This window comes from Vanessa tameamea, chromosome 23 (genome assembly GCF_037043105.1).
Source record: "Vanessa tameamea isolate UH-Manoa-2023 chromosome 23, ilVanTame1 primary haplotype, whole genome shotgun sequence".
Classification (NCBI taxonomy): domain Eukaryota; kingdom Metazoa; phylum Arthropoda; class Insecta; order Lepidoptera; family Nymphalidae; genus Vanessa; species Vanessa tameamea.
This window is the reverse complement of record NC_087331.1, coordinates 3,110,659-3,127,912: the sequence shown is the minus strand read 5'-3', so window position 1 is coordinate 3,127,912 and position 17,254 is coordinate 3,110,659. Positions and strand designations below refer to the sequence as shown.

The 17,254-nt window shown below is 34.4% G+C and overlaps 1 protein-coding gene across 1 annotated transcript in view; it reads left to right on the top strand.

Annotated features, from left to right (window-relative positions):
• Positions 1 to 17,254, top strand: part of LOC113397738 (A-kinase anchor protein 13) — a 44,013-nt gene that overhangs the window by 10,136 nt on the left and 16,623 nt on the right. The window contains exons 3-13 of the mRNA XM_064218607.1: positions 8,235 to 8,347; positions 9,803 to 9,919; positions 10,323 to 10,443; positions 11,405 to 11,513; positions 11,856 to 11,961; positions 12,437 to 12,600; positions 14,269 to 14,412; positions 14,841 to 14,907; positions 15,354 to 15,459; positions 15,866 to 15,939; positions 16,249 to 16,334. Of these exons, the coding sequence (XP_064074677.1) occupies positions 8,235 to 8,347; positions 9,803 to 9,919; positions 10,323 to 10,443; positions 11,405 to 11,513; positions 11,856 to 11,961; positions 12,437 to 12,600; positions 14,269 to 14,412; positions 14,841 to 14,907; positions 15,354 to 15,459; positions 15,866 to 15,939; positions 16,249 to 16,334 (1,207 nt within the window). The remainder of the gene's footprint in view (positions 1 to 8,234; positions 8,348 to 9,802; positions 9,920 to 10,322; positions 10,444 to 11,404; positions 11,514 to 11,855; positions 11,962 to 12,436; positions 12,601 to 14,268; positions 14,413 to 14,840; positions 14,908 to 15,353; positions 15,460 to 15,865; positions 15,940 to 16,248; positions 16,335 to 17,254) is intronic.

The following is a 17,254-nucleotide window of genomic DNA, read 5'->3' as shown; positions in this document are numbered from 1 at the left end:
CCGATGATTTCGGGTTCAAACCCAGGCAGGCACCACTGAATTTTCATGTGCTTAATTCGTGTTTATAATTCATCTCGGCGGTGAAGGTAAACATTGTGAGGAAACCTGCATGTGTCTAATTTTAACGAAATTGTGCCACATGTGTTTTCCACCAACCCGCATTGGAGCAGCGTGGTGAAATGTGCTCCAAAACCTTCTCCTCGAAGGGAGAGGAGGCCTTAGCCCAGCAGTGGGAAATTTACAAGCTGCTAATAATATGCTGCAGATCTGTCTACTGGCCAACCCAATATAAAGGCCTCATTGCAACCTTCTCAAAAGCAGGCCACAGCCATAGCAGTGGAATATTTACTTTAGTTCTAAATATGGTTTATGTAGTTGCAACATCTTATTCGTTTCCTAAAATATTTCATTATCAACTAACCGATACAAATTGTACTAATTGGGTTAAACTGGTCTATATATATATATATATATATATATATATATATATATATATATATATATATATATATAGTTAGTCGTTAATGACTTATAATCTTGCATAGTTTAGATTGTTTCTCCATCACGCTCAACCGATTTCGTTCGTAATGTTACACCAAGGATCGTGTTGCGTGATGTTCCCACACGTTCCCATAAGAAAACTAGAATTATCGCGGCAACAATCGCCTTAAAATACATCGTTGTTGGTTTTTTTATCGCAATCAATGTTTGTTTATCTTTCGGCCGTCGAACGCATTGAGAACATAGAGCGACCCATTTGCTTGCTAGACTTTATCGAAACGCTATACAATTGTTAACTGGGTTATATTTGTAGATGAAATGGTTTGTCAAAAGATGAAGATGATTGATGAGCGGTTATTTCGTTATTTCAAATTTTCTATGAATTCAAGTAGGTACATTTGTTAGTATTTGTTAAATCAAATCAAATTACGTTAAAATGAAAACGTTTGAATTTCGAATGAACACAATTGTAGTATATTTTTTCCTTGTCCTAAATCTAATTCCTATGTTTTGAACAAGACTTTAATTTAAAAAAAAATACCTTTAACACATCACCTTTTGATGATATGAGCCCCTGTTTCTTTAGTAAGGTCACGCGATCCTCTGATATATATTTACAATATCTAAGTACCGACGAGTGAATAGAATAACATATTTCTTATTTGTGATATTTTTTGGATAATATACATACATTATTCGTGTTCATGAAGTTTGTTCCTGTTTGATGTGATGATAATGTGAAAAAAATATATAACATTTTCTTTCGATTTGTAAATTATTCGTTTGTATATGACTCCTATTTTATTTTAAATATATTTTAGTAAGGCCAATATTGGCCTTAATTTGTGTTTATAATTCATCTCGTGCTCGGCGGTGAAGGAAAACATCGTGAGGAAACCTGCATGTGTCTAATTTCAACGAAATTCTGCCACATGTGTATTCCACCAACCCGCATTGGAGCAGCGTGGTGGAATATGCTCCATTCCTTCTCCTCAACGGGAGAGGAGGCCTTAGCCCAGCAGTGGGAAATTTACAGGCTGATTATGTTATGATTATGTATATTGGCCATCTCCTAGTGATTACCTTTAACACTAATTCTGTAATAATTATGATTTCTACCTCCAAAGCGTCGCCAGCACCGAGGTAACGAAGATGTTATGTCTCTCGTGCCTGTAATTGCAATGTAATTGTAAAAAAGCGATACTATGCTATGTTTTTTGTTTGATACTGGACCAATTCCAATTGAAAATTAGATATGTGTACAATTTGTAAATTATTTAAAAAAATCAATATTATTTATTCTGTGTATATAGTCTGGTGTTAAAATTAATTAAATTGTTTGTTGCATATAATATAAAAATAAACATATATAGCCTATTCCAATCGAAGTAGGAATAAAGATAAACAAACCATAGATTTACATATTTTATGTGATTTGCTAATGACTCAGCTATGTTGTGCACTACTAAGAGTTTTATGATTAATATATATCTTTATTTATAATACAACAATATTACACTTAACTACTTATATCAACTTAATTTTACTTCTAAAATACCGATAACATTTCTTCGACGTTCAAAATGCAATTTTTCGCAAATCCATAGTGAATATCATAGATTAATCAAGCTCTCGACCAATGGTATCGCGTCAATTTGCTGTCAAATTTTGTTTGTTTGGCTTTTTAACTCTTATGGTTGGAATAGAGTATATATTAAAGCATTTTAATTTTCATTGTAGCAATATGACACTCAAGATTTTGATTATCTCGTAAAAAACAGTAAGTGACCCTCGATCAAGGCATCTTTTATCAATTTTTACTTCACATTAAAGCTTTTACAGGAAGAAAGTGTCGTCAAGCGTCCAATTGAAAAGGGCTCTTGATCTTTATAAGCAATGTGGGAATATTATCCCTGACGAGGGTTCAAATGGCCTGGTTCTTATATGTTGAACAAATAAAACCTTGACAGCGAGAAGTAGGTCACTGTTTTAACTTCATTCGTATTATGCACCGTTACATCTTTTGCGAATAATTAGTAAGCGTACTGCGGTATACTGGATTATTTTTGTTAATGTTGTTTTGATAATGTTTTCAGGGTTCATGTATGTATGTGAGTTTCTTTATTGCACTATAACTTTGGAACATTTGAACAGATTTGGATGTCTGGTAACGTTGGAATCCAACATCCCGAGAAAGATCTTAGAATTTTTGAATGTAATTTATTTTTATTTTTAATTAATAGAAAGCTGCACGTGTTATTATCTATACATTTACTTGTCCAACCCACTCATCACATATTTTTATATTCCTGTTTCAAGGGTGGGTGGGTGTAACTACAGACACAAGAAACATAACATCATAGTCCCTAAACTTGGTGGCGTATTGATGTTGTAATGAATGGTTAATATTTCTTATGGTGCCAATGTCAATCGACGATGGTGTTCACTTACCATCAGGCGGTCTATTTGCTCTTCCGCCTACCTATTTTATAAAAATAAATCTAATTAGGTATTTTACTTTTCCTAATTCTTTCTAAGTAAAGTCCAAATTTCAAAACGTTTTAGTAGGGAGTTTAATAAACTTGTGAAAATACCATTCAATAGTGCCTGTAAGAGACTACTTTAAGAATGTATTTTTTTATTCGTTTTTCTATAGACATACTGAAGCGTAGAGATAATACTTGTTGACTTTCAGGTAGGATATATCACAGAAATTTCGTTATATTTTTCTGACATAACTTTGTATCTCCAATTGGAAAAGAGTAACTACTGAGTTTCTTGCCGGTTCTTCTCGATAGAATCTGTATTCCTAACCGATGGTAACACTACGTTTAAAGCAATTCTGTAAAATTAATTTCGATTATGATTGATTTTTGATAGTCGCTCTTATGCGATCGTTCGCTTGGTGGAGATGTCGTTATTCGCAAGTATTTCCCGTAAGCCGTTTTTTACTCGCTAGAAAAACGCGTTACCCCACGTGGAAGTGCGGGGGGGGATTTGGGACTCGCCGGTGCCCTGGACGCCGACTGCGCCCCGGTACACCTGGGAATACCCACTAAAAAACCAGCGGTACCCTCTCCGTCTTATCGGTGGGCGAAACGGGATCGCTTTCGCATGCTACCGTGACGCCCTGATCTTCCGTAAGCCTAATGTAACCATCGTTTAGTGGACTTTTCCATAGGTCTTCAATACGTTTAATGTTGACGATATATGGATTCTAGATTAGGTAAAGATTAATTTACAAGGTCGTGATGGACGCACGAGTTTTGAACTTGCGCTGTAAAAATACGGATTAGGATTAAGGCGTTTGGAATTAACGTTTAGTAACGTTTCGGTAGAACAGCCAAGGTTGGAAATATTAAGTGTGAAATAGCCGTAGCACGAGTTATGAATTGAAGCAATTTGTATTTCTTTTTAAACTTGGAAAACCGTTACGGTATTGTTTGAGGCTTTTAGTATTCATCACAGCAGCGGCTACGTTTTGTTATTTACAGTTTTAATTGATTTAATATTGTAAGAGAGTTTAAAATGTGAGATTTGGAATTAAAAGCTACCGATAAATGGAAAGATCGTAGTAAAAAAAATATTGTCATATTTTTATTTCCTACGTTATATTTTCGTCGTATTTTTTTTTTATATAGGAAATTGTTACAATAATTTTGTCTTCATAAGAATTAAAATGACGACGTCAAAAGTAGCAGCCATTCGTTGGCCACTTAGTGTCACTATATGCATACATTCAGACATATTAAATATTGCTTACGATAAAATATTTTAATATCACTGAACGTATATTATAACGTTGAACATATTATTTTCTTTTTTGTATTTCATACCAATTAGAAAACAATATCCTGTTAAAATATTCTTAATCTGATAACGGTTAATTATAAACACCGAGGAACGAGAACAGAGATAAAAGGATTGTGTGATGAGAATTCGCAATTCTCTGTAATTAAACCTCTCAAAGACCAGGTTTCCTATTCGAACCTCCGATTAAAACTGTGTATAAAAATTCCTGAAGTATCAGCTGCTCAAACAAAATGTTCTATACGTAGTATATGGTCGCTATAATAAAAAATATATAAGGCTATTTTGATGCAAATATTTAATTTTTTAATTTTTATGTAGTTAAGGTTAAGTTCTATAATTCTAAGAATCGCCCAACTTTGTTCCATTATAGGAAATTACTTATCCATGATCTGAGATTAACGATTATACTAACAAATCGCTATAATTTCTATAAGCATTCAACATAAGTTAAAAGAAACCGTTAGTAGAACAAGCATCTATGTCACCAAATCAAATTGAATACATGTACAAGTTTGTATGGTCACGAGCATTAAACTGCGTGCAATCGCTTTAGTAGAACTGGTTTTAAATTCAGTCGCGAGACTTGACCCTTAACCGATTACAAATATGTAGGAGGTTGTCTATTTGGGGTTCCGTACCCAAAGGGTAAAACGGACCCTATTACTAAGATTCAGCTGTCCGTGCTTCCGTCCGTCTGTTCGTCTGTCACCAGGCTGTATCTCATGAACCATGATAGTTATATACTCTATTCCAACCATAACATGAAAAAAGCCAAATAAACAACATTTCATAACAAATTGACGCGATACCATTGGTTGAGAGCTTGATTAATCTATGATATTCACTGTAGATTTGCGACAATATGGCGTTTTTAACGTCGACGAAATTGTTATCCGAATTTTGGGAGTAAAATTAAAGTAGAAATAAGTATTGAAATGTAATAGTGTTGTATTATAAATAAATATATATTAATCATAAACTCTTAGCGGTGCACAATATAGCTGAGTTATAAGCATATCGCGTGAAATACGTAAATCTAAGGTTTATTTATAATTTTTCCTACTCCCTATTGGAATAGGCTATAGATAGACACTTGAATGTTTAACAGATAATGTATTTCTGTTACCGCTATAACAAAAAATACTTATAACCAAAATAAAATAAAAATTTAAGAAGGCTTACATACAATAGACATGACTTTTTTTGCAGTTTTTATAATGGTACGGAACCCTTCGTGTGCGAGTCCTACTCGGACTTGGCCGGTTTTTTTTAATTTATAACTGGATTAGACGATATTTTTTGCGTTAGGTTCAGCGTTGAAGCTATTCCAAGATACTGTCTCAATTTCATTGGTCATCATTGTAAAGTTTTTTTTTATATATTTGAAACGTTAATTCAGGATTTTTTTATTATTATTTTTGCTGGTTTTAAATAGATTTAATTATATATTGTAAAATAGAGTGCACTGTACACTACCATCAATATACGACCAATTAAACACTCAATTCACGTTTCGTCACATAACCGGATCATCCTCAGGAAATGGTCTACGACGAACGTTACTAAAATACAAACGTATATAATATAGCGAAATAATTGATTTCCCAGAAAAACCTTTTAGCGTTATACAAATCTAAAATCCTATTAAGTAGGACTGTAGCTTAACGTGGCTTAATTGTGACCTACATTATATTAATACGTCGTCATAGTTTATGTCTAATGGTTATAGGCCCCTAGTAACGTAAATAGTATATTTATTTATACTATATAATAGTAAATTATGCCCGTCGTTGCATATATTCTAACGCCAAAGCAATACTGTTGTGTTCTGGTTAGGTTTGATCAGCCTTTAAAATGTATAGTCAACTATCGAATAGGGCAAATGTTTTTGTTGACTGTACACATTTGACTCGCTCAGTAGCATTGCTATTGCGATATTTTCGTATGTCGTATGTTCAGTCCATACGAGCTGTTTGTATTATTTGCGATTTTGTGCTATCTATGATTGGATGTCGTACCCGAAAACGTTAAGTAAAGTGAAGTATCGCTGTTACAATAATAATGATTGTATCACTTAAAGCAGTTGCTCGATACTATCAATAAAGTTCTCTATTATCACAATACACTACAATACAATTACTTGCTTATTTTTATACATTAATGAAATGTATTATCTTCATATATAATTATTATTGTATTTAAAGTTTCAGTAAAAGAAGATTTGAAAAAACGATTGTGTACATTTGCTTAAATCAAATTGTTCAATCAATTTGGGCACGTTTATAATATTTATATTTTAATTTTGAATAATGATATAGGATTAAAGTAGTTTTCGTTTCATTCAGATAAACTTAGCTGTTGTTTATTTATTTCTCATTTTTAATTGTTTCGGAATACAACATGCGTGAAATGAAAGTAATTAATCGTCAACGTCGGGTACGTTCTGTTTAATAAAGATTACAAAACGTTTTATGGCTACAAAAAAACTTCAAACAAAAAGTTAAATAATTAAATTACTTTAAGTATCTAATAGAGCTATTGTTTAAACTTCAAATAAAATTCATCGAGAATTAACAAATGTTAATTCTCAAAACAACAAAAGTTAAATGAGAAAAACTATTGTCTCAAAAGTAATTCATTCTGATAAGCTCCAATACGATACTTCTGCTGTAAGTTGGTAAGGAGCTGGGTATCCTCTCATTCGCGACGATGTAGTAGCATCAGATCAGGGTTACTATGTTGTAGTAATATAATTGAATTCACAAGATACAATACATTTTGAACCAATGAGACCAGTAGAAGTTGCTTAAATCCTTTCAACTGCTACAAAAGTAATGATGATCTTCAAATAGTTCAAGTTAATAATAGCTAAGATTACAAACGATAAAGTCACTGTTCATACAAAAAAAAAACTAAATCGAAATCGGATCAACCGTCTAGGAGCTAAGATGCCGCAGACAGATACACACGTTAAACAAAACATGAGAGGTTTTTGCATTGGGGGTTAAGAACACAGAAAACTGGGTCATATTTGTCCTCCCTATGTTATTAATCCCGATAGAAACATCGGTATAATAGTCTGACTGGGAAAGTCAATATCCGTTTCACGGGCTTTCCCGGACGATAGGGACAGACTTCAAACATTAAACGCGATATGAAATAAAGATTGATTTATGGAGCGTACTGAACGAAGTTTTATAGGTTCGGAGATTTTTCCTGTTATATTATTCTCTGTGAACAGTAAAGAACAAATTCACATTTATTGTTTTCATGCGATTAATCATGATCATCTAGCCTCATACATTCAATTATAAATCGTATTATGTAAATAAATGAATTGTAAATTTATAAATAATCTATGCTGTTGATCGATGAGGAGTTCCGTCGTCTCGATGACCTAAAACTTAGAATCCTGATTCTCATGTCACGGTTAGCATTGTTTTCTGCATCTAAAACTTAAATCAAAATTTAAAATTTCAACTCCGTAGAATAAGAGGAATTGGTTCTTATTCAGCTTGAAATATTTGACTTAAACGAACTACTAAACTGAATATAACAAACTTTCAATGAATGAATCTGAATGTTACAATTTCTTTGATCTAGCTTAATTTGAATCTTACTAATTCAGAAACAATAAAATTAAGAGATACATTAATCAATAAGGATCAACGGCTTTTTAATAAAAGTATTTAGGTGTTAAGCTAAACACTGATATCTCTCTTTCTCTTGTGATTAACTTGACATTCGAAAGAAGAAGACACTGTTAAAGTCCGTCAAAAACATTTTTAAGTAAAGCCGTTAAAGCTTTATATTCAACACTTTTACTTCTAATATTTCCAACGTTAATAATTATTGTGTGAGTAAAGTGTACCCAATTTTATACATAGTGTTTTTATTTGTCATGTAATGTTTTGATGCAGACGAAGGCGGCGGCAGTTCTGACTCCAGGTCGGACAGCAGCGAGGACGAGGTGACGGAACACGTGACCCCAACTCCAACAATGGCCGCCGCCAGGGCACAGGTACCAATACAAGTAATGTTGAATTTATATACATTTTATATTATATAAGATTATTATTATTATTATTTAATTACGCATTAGATGTAAGAGATCGATATTTATCTACTTAGGTCAAGTAAATGTTCAACTAATAAATCATGTATCTGCAATTTATCTTAATATTTGCTTCCATTAGTGCCAGAAAATCTGGTCCATTTGTCGCTTAGAGAATCGCAATTGCGATTCAACGGGGAAATGCTGCTGGCATTCTTGCAAGCATTCCACACAGTCATGAGTTATGCGGAAATTATTATTAAATTTTGATGGGTTGTGTTTTGTATCATACATTTATGTATTAATAAAATATATTTCAAATTTTGCAAATATAAAAAAGAGCCAAATTATATAACTTGGGAAGAAATCAAATTATTCCAAGTTCATAAATAGTAACAGCTATATTAGGTACTCCAAAATACCGAACAAGTGTAATTGTGATATTATATTTGCAGAACCAAGTCAGACGTAAGGAAATAAAATACGGGCGTACTAAGATAATCTCATATCATTTGAATATTAATAATATATCAAATATCTAGAACTGCTTTATGACAAAAACAATTAACAAGCTATACGCATTACATATGTATATATTAGCTTTGACAATTAATAAATTTTAATTAAATGTTAAAAAAAACATTAGGTAAGAAATCGTTTTACCCGATAAAAGATTATGTAGAATCTACAATCCACAATCCATTTAACACATTGTCGGAAAACAGTAACTAGTAAGTTGCTCGCCGGTGCTTCTCGGTAAAATCTACATTCCGAACCGGCTGTAGCATTAAATTTAAATTTAATTTAATTGAATTATGACGGCTCAAAAGTGCTCGCAAGAGTGTACTTGAGCCTACATGACCTAATTTATGGCAAATAATATAAATAAGAGTCTGGCAATGACAAAGGTTGCTGGATTGTTTTCTTTTTCTGATTTTGTCAATGCCATACCGTTACAGGTTACCGCGGAGCATATACTAGACCTCGCCTTAAAATTTAAGCCATCTCGAACTCCGAATGACGACCACCCTAAGAGCCTCTATGAGATCGATCAGGGTGTAATCGATGGAAGGGAAAGCGCTCTTTTCATAGTATTCTGAATTTACGTCACGACGTTTTGTTTGATATAGTCAGCAGTGAGCACTAGTGAGCGGGTGTTCTCGTTTCCGCCAGCGGAAATGGTGAATGTATGTATTGTGTAGATTTTTCCTTACAAAAGGAGCGTTCATGATAGTTATCTTGCAAAATATGTATTTTATGTCACATGAGTATCTGCTAACTACCAGATAGGTCCCAGCATTCAAGATTGGTCCCTTTTATATTCATGGAAAAAATTGTTACGAAGTGGAAAGCAGAAGAGCACCTTTAATTTACAAAATACTTTACACTAGGTACAAAAACTACTCAAAGTAATTTAAATATTTGACGTATTAGGTGCCCACGATAAGCGTGACGCCGCACAGTCCAGGCGTGCTCGACGACAGTCTCCAACAGTTGCGACGGTTGCATGCGGCGGTGCAACGTATGCGAGCTGCCCCCTTGCCACTTCTGGTACTGGTACACAACTTAAACTAATCAATAATTAAAATATTTAATATACACTGCTCACACTTAAATATTAAAAATAAAAATAACTAATCTTTACACTTAGATAGACAGATAATTAAAAAAACAGCTGAATAAATACTTCACATACTGACAGTCTGTGTGAATGGCAGATAATGTTATTGGTTAAACTAAAGAAGGAAAAATAACTCACTGCTCTCTGAAAATTAGTTTACAAATACATATTTGTAAAATTAAAACGAATTTCATATTGAAATTAAAAATTATATGTCATAATTTTGTAATCACCAATAATGTTGTGTTGTTGAGTCTAAATGATTCAAAGCAACAATTATATATTTTATCCGAGAAACAAACGCCTTATGTGTGTATATATTTCTTTTTCCAGGCAACAGGTACCAGTCGTTTAAGCACTTCATGTCCATCACTCTGCAAAGATGGCGTCGTCGAGCCAGAGTGTTCGTCGCCCACACACTTGGATTTTTACCCACAGAGTAGAAAAGGCAGCTGTGAGTATTAGACCATCGAAGAAGGCTTTAGCGGATGGTAGTATGCTACTTATATAAGTATTTTATATAAAACAAAGAAATTATAAAAGGACGGTTTATTTTTGATATTCAACGCTTCGCACGTCAAAGTAAATAGACGTATAGTCACGTGGATTTTCCTTTAGAACTCTTTAACCATTAATTTTATTCATGTAGCTTTATCAATTGACGCGATGGAAGGCGACACGATTTTTCCTACATAATTGACATATAACGTATATCGTAATAACGTTAGATTACTTGCAAGAATAAATTATATATTTTTTACTATCTATGTCTAGCTAAAATGATAATGCACACATCTTTAGTGTGCGTCCTGACTTACGCCGCACCGCGCACGTAAACTGCGTCGCGCAACTAACAAAGACTCAATGTAGATATATAATTTGTAAGAAAATCAGCATTCGTTGGCTAAAATTTGGCCTCTCGTATGTCTATTGTCTCCCAGTGCGTTAGATTTAGAAAAAGATACGAGTAAGAAGAGTAGCAGAAATGGAAATTTCAAGTCATAGAAATGTATAGTCAAGTTCATTTTCAGGTTGTTACTGTTTTATGCTTAAATCATAACGCTCATTTTTGCTTCGCCGTAGTCGGGTAAAATAACTCAATAAAAATATACTGATTGGATCTATTTGTGATCAGCAAAATAAAAATGTCCATAATTTTATTAACATAATGAATGCACTCTTCGAAGGGTTTATGTCACTGTGCAATGAATGTACTATCAGAATAAATAGATGATTAATGTCGTAGGAATTGGTTAGGATCATTCTACAGCATCAGAACGAAGTGTCCTTATTCCACGGTGAAGTGCCAAACATGATTTTGGCACTTCCTTTAGTCTTTGCTCGGGATATGTACCTTGTTTTCCCATCGCTTTCCCAATGATGATATGTATCTCATATTTTTTATTGATTGTTAGGTGAATCTCGTCAATGGGGTATATGGGAGCGGCGTGATGAAGGTCGACGGAGCTCGTGGGCGGCGCTCGAGCCTGGAGCCAGGTTACACGATACGCAAAGGCAGCGTAGGTAAGTGGTAACTATTTTATTTATTTAAAGACACCGCACACAGAAATTGGCGCTGTAAGAAATATTAACCATTTCTTATAACGTCAATGCGCCGTACACATTAGGAACGAAGCTTTTGGGTCCCGTGTCTGTACACTAACTCATTCACTCTTCAAATTCTAATGTTTAGCGATAGAATATACGAGTGGGCGGCACTCATATATTCTCTAGAATCTATTCGGACGAGGTTCCACAAATCCCATATCACCAAGTAAATATGTACAATCTTCATTCCGTCGTTAAACACATCCCTACGAGAACTGGTTTGATAAGGCTCTTCTATAATATGACTATGCATTTCAGTACTCTCAATGGCCACAGCGCTTCGCTATCGTCCATGGAGTCGGAGAGCGAAGTTCCACGGCCCGTGCGGCACTCGACGCACTCGCTGAATGACAATGATCTCGCTGTTAGTATGATTGAAGTGATAAATTGCTTGTCGACCTTATTTATTATATTTATTTATTTTGAGAAGGCAATTTTCGATGTTAAAATTTTAGTGTGTCACAAGTCTAATATCACTGATGAAATTTTCAATGCACTGCCAACCACGAGGTTTAAGACGTTCTGTCTGAGCTAAGTTTACAACCTAAAAATCACGTATATCATAAAATTTCCTTGTTGTTTTTTGTTAATTAAATGAGGAGGTCAATCTCCTTCTTTGAATTAATTTCAATAACTACCAGCACGCTATTTCAAATTCGTAATTGTCTAAATTTTTTAAAGTGTTTTTAAAAATATTCGCATTAACCGGATGTCCGGACGTCCAAATAATCGGAACATGATCGTAGTAGTAAAATATGAATAAGTGTTCAGATATGTGGGGGGGGCAGGATGTCGTGCAGTCCTGCGCATGTAGAGCCATGCCACTCGGTTGCCCGCAGAAGGAGTTCGAGAAGGTGACGGCGGCGCTGCGCGCGGCGGCCGGCGAGGCCGCGCCCTCGGCCGCCGCGCGCCTCGTGCCGCGCCTGCCGCTGCAGAAGTCCGTGTCCACGCCCAGCATCGTGGCCGCCGTGCACCCCGCGCAGCCGCCGCCGCCGCCCAACGCGTGAGTACACACACGCCGAAACACCAATCTCACTCACTCTTCCCCTATCTCTTTCTCTCTCTCTCTCTCCATTTTTCTCACTCGATTTTAAATCTAAACTATCCAAAAATAAATTAATAAAAACCGTTATGATTATAAACAACATATACATCAACTGTTACATAGTCAACTCGTACCTCTATTTATAAATTGATTAACTATATTATATGACTATATGTAATTCATATATTACGTTTCATTAAACGATATAATATACACAAGATATTGTTACTATTAAAGTCCAAAATTTAGTTAGGTATTGATGGATTTAATTTTGAATATGACATGTTAGGGTACTATTTAAGTCCAGATATACAGGGTTATTGGTAATTCGACGTATTCCCGTTACGAGGTAATAGGGGTAACTATTTGCGATAATTTTAACCCGCATATACCTGATGCATTTATTGTTTATCGCGTTTTTTAGCTTTTTAGAAAATAAGCTCAAAAATACGTGATAAGTTAAAATTATAGCAAATAATCACCCGTATTGCCTCCTAACGGGAATACGTCGTATTACCAATAACCCTCTGTATGTACATAGGTACTTTACCTTTATGGTTTACTATTATAGTAGGAATAAACTGGGTGGAAGTCGTCAATAAAAATATATTTTCTGTGATTATTTATACTGTTTGTAATAAAAATATATTTTTATAGTCATCTCGCTTTAAAGGTTTACAATTGTATAGTGTATTGTAATATTATTGAATACTATTCAAATAACGGTTTATAAGGTAAAATTTACCGTGCATGATTTTTTATTAATTAAATTATTCATTATTATAATCTGTGCATGTTATGAGTCGATGTGTTTTATTGTTTGCACTGTTTTGCTTAGCTGAAATGGAAGGCACTAATACCAGTTAACTACACATACTGGCATTTTTTTCGTCGTTGATGAACGTACTTTGCTTTTTTGAAATTATTTTTTTTTTTTAATTATCGTCTTCGATATCTTAAGTTAAATAATCGCGTCAAAAGTGTTCACAAAAGTAAAGTAATAATGCCTAAAAGTATCGCATCAAAAGTGCTCAAGAAACTTTGTCGTTATTACACGTATGGCCGGTTCCTCAAAGGCTATCAAATTTGATTAGGAAAAATACTATTGAAGTTAAGGAAAAAGCTACGTAGGTATTCATTGACAATAACTAAATAAACTACCTCTATCGTTTTATAACGAAGGTAACACAATATAATAAGAAAAAAAAAACTTTTCTTCCGTTTAATACTTTTTTAAATGTAAGAGAATAATGAATACAATGCATAAATATTATTTCCTTTTACATGAATTGTTAACGGTACTCATATAATTGAGACGTCAGTTGACGTCATATGGCGCTCATTGCCGAAAGGTCTTAAGAACATTAAGAAGATACAATACTTATTTTCTGAATTATATTTTACGTTTTCATTGGTGCAAATTTTCTTCAGTGCAATTGATAAAAAAAAGTTTTCACTAGCTGCAATTTATGCTAGTAACACAATACGAACATTTCAATTGTTGAGTAATGTTACGTAGATTATTAACATTTGATTAGCTTTTGCGAAACCGGTCAGTAGTAGTATACAATCTCGATGGTGCCAGTATTGTATACCACGTGTATTGTACGTCTCGCTCGGTGTTAGCCTGTCGGCCGGTGGTGCGAGCGAGACGGAAAGCGACGAAGACGCGTCCGCGGCGACCGTCGGCGCCACCACGCAATTACCCGGCAGAAGGAACAATACCCACCAGGAACATCTCGGATTGCATCGATTGGCCTTCTTGGAACAGTGAGTGGACTTTAATACGATAGGAATAGGGTACGATTTGCAATGAAGGTGACACATCTCGGTATACAACAATATGCTATTTGGATTCTAAATTGTAAGGAATAGAGGTTAGTTTCGCACGACATACATTATTAAGGATACATTGTCATAAAATTGAGGTATAGGAAGTTTTACTATAACACTAAAAAACATCAATAACTATATTGAAAGGTTTGACAAAAGGTAAGATTTTAGCTCATTCCTTCAACAAGTTTTTTTTAAATATTTTAGTATAATTTTTAATTATTATTTATTTATGCATGACCTTAAAGCACAGTGCTTTGCTTAACGTGTTTGTTTAGTATTTTCGAAATACGGGTTTTGCATGGAGAGAATGAGACGAAAACACTACAGAGTTTAAAAATAAATTTTTAATTTCCTTCGAATAGGGCGGCGTACGACCACCACGCCGAGAAGCGACGAAAACGAGGCAGCTTATTCTTTAGGAAGAAGAAGGTTCGTATAAAACTACTTGGATTTTACGGAGGTCCGTAATCTTATCGGTCATAATCTAACGGATATCCGAATCTATCCGAAACCTATAAAAAAAAAAATTTATTAAAATTATTTTTGTGCCTAGCTCGTAACTAAACAAATAGCTTTACTATTTGTTTTTTTCCCTATGATTATTTCTAAAACTATATAATAATAATATCCTAGAAATAAAGTCATATTTTGTAATTTTTTTCTTTTACATTTTCTAAATAATCTAATATCACGGATATTAGATTATCACTGAAACTATTCGAAACAATCGGACAATACGAAATAATTTCGTATCCTATATTTTCCCGTAACATTGTTCATATATGCGTATCTACTACCCAGAAACGAAATTACATACCCACAACATCCCTGAAAATGCCCTAAACTATTTTTGAAACTGGTTCCCCCGCGCGCAGGACAAGTCGCGCAAGGCGGCGCACGCGTGGCAGGCGGCGCCGGCCGCGGGCCACTGCGACTGGTGCGCGCGCGCGCTCGCCGACGCGCCCGCGCTCTACTGCGACCGTGCGTACTCACGAGCTCCGCGGCCGACAGCGTCGCTCCTTCATGTTGACCCACTATATATACATAACATGTCATGTAGACGCCTGTAGTGGTGTAACACGCTTTACAAGAACTCGTTTCCTACTTTTACTCGATAATTTGTGAATATCTCGGCGTTTTGAGAATCAATAAATGAATAAAAACTATGCTTGTACAGTACTCCAGGACTATTTACGCGATTGAGAAACTCAAATTTAAATATTAACAATTTAACGTGGCAGCACATTTGTCCGGTGCTATCCTGGGTTCAAAACCCCGAGCCAGGCTAGTAGAAAAATATGGATTCTTCTCTCAAGATCATATCATTTCATTACACTCGTACCGTACTGTTACTTTGTAATATAATATATGTCGTTACGTATTTCAGATTGCACAATGACGGTACATCAGAATGTGTGCAAAGATTACATCGTGGAATGCAATAAACCTAAGTCTTCGAAGGTTGGTATTTCTCCATATTCAAAATAAATATATATTATAATATAACTCTTTCTCTTATTAAAAATATCTATCACCACTATTACTATAATTTAATCCACATATAAACATCTTTGTATCGCTGTGGTCCAGTTTAAAAGGTGAGTGTGCCAGTTTAATTGCAAACACGGAAAATGATATCTCGAATCTTTATTAGAGAAAGTTAAATATTTTTTCGTTCCCTCTGTTTATGCATAGAGGAGGCTTAAATAAAATCTTTTTAAAAATTAACAATATGCCACTTTAAAACTAAATTGTATTTATCATTCGCAGACTTCAGTGGGTAAATCTCTAACAGCCAGCAGCGGGAAAAGTAGCAAGCGTAGTTCTGTATCTGGCCAGTCGCAAAACTCAAATAGGTAAGTGAAACCTCTTTTTTTTTAATTAAGAAGCCGTCAATATGATTACGTGTAAAATATAACATATTAAAAATAACGAATTAAATAAATAACGTTACGGATTTAATTATATTTATGTAAGGCAATATGTTTTGCTGCTTTATTTTTTCATTGCAACGATCCTGTGGCAAATGGAAGACGGTATACATCGAAGAAGACGCCATTTTATATAATGCATTTAATGTTTATTTGCGTGCGATATTACGATGTGTGATTGTATTTATTTGGACACGCAGCTCGTGCAGTTCATACAGGGAATATTTTAACTACGTTCAATTTATATGAATTAAAAAAACATTAACGATTTGATTATAAGAAGATACACAAGTATGAGACACCGATGTTTTTATTATTGTCACTCTACTGTCGTCCTTCTCTGCTATTCTTACTTGCTTCGTAATGTTGCTGGATTTTCTTTTATGTCTTGGTTTCTAGCGGTCTCAGTAGTCTTTTGTTTTGGTTATCTGTCTTCTGTTTTTGTTTGTTTTGTTTTTTTTTTTGTGTTGGGACGAACGGGATGTCTTCTTATAACGAAATTGGGTATGTGGATGGATTGAGGTGTGGTCACGATTTCGATACAATTGTGATACCTTTTGCTACTTAGTATTAATATAAGAGATTTGATATTTAAAATTATTGAAAAGGAGGCGATACGTTTTAATTTTGGTTACGGATAGAAAATACGAGTAGGGCATTTTGTAAAGTCATGTATATGTGTCTATTGAAACTGTACGGGTTATGATAGCCGTACAAAGAATTATTTGCCTGATTACTTTTGGTTTGAAAATGGAAGATAGAAATCAGTACAGCTTCATCCAATATGTTTAAATGGTAATCGGTATTCAGAACACATGAACCGACGGGTGATTTGACGTAAAATC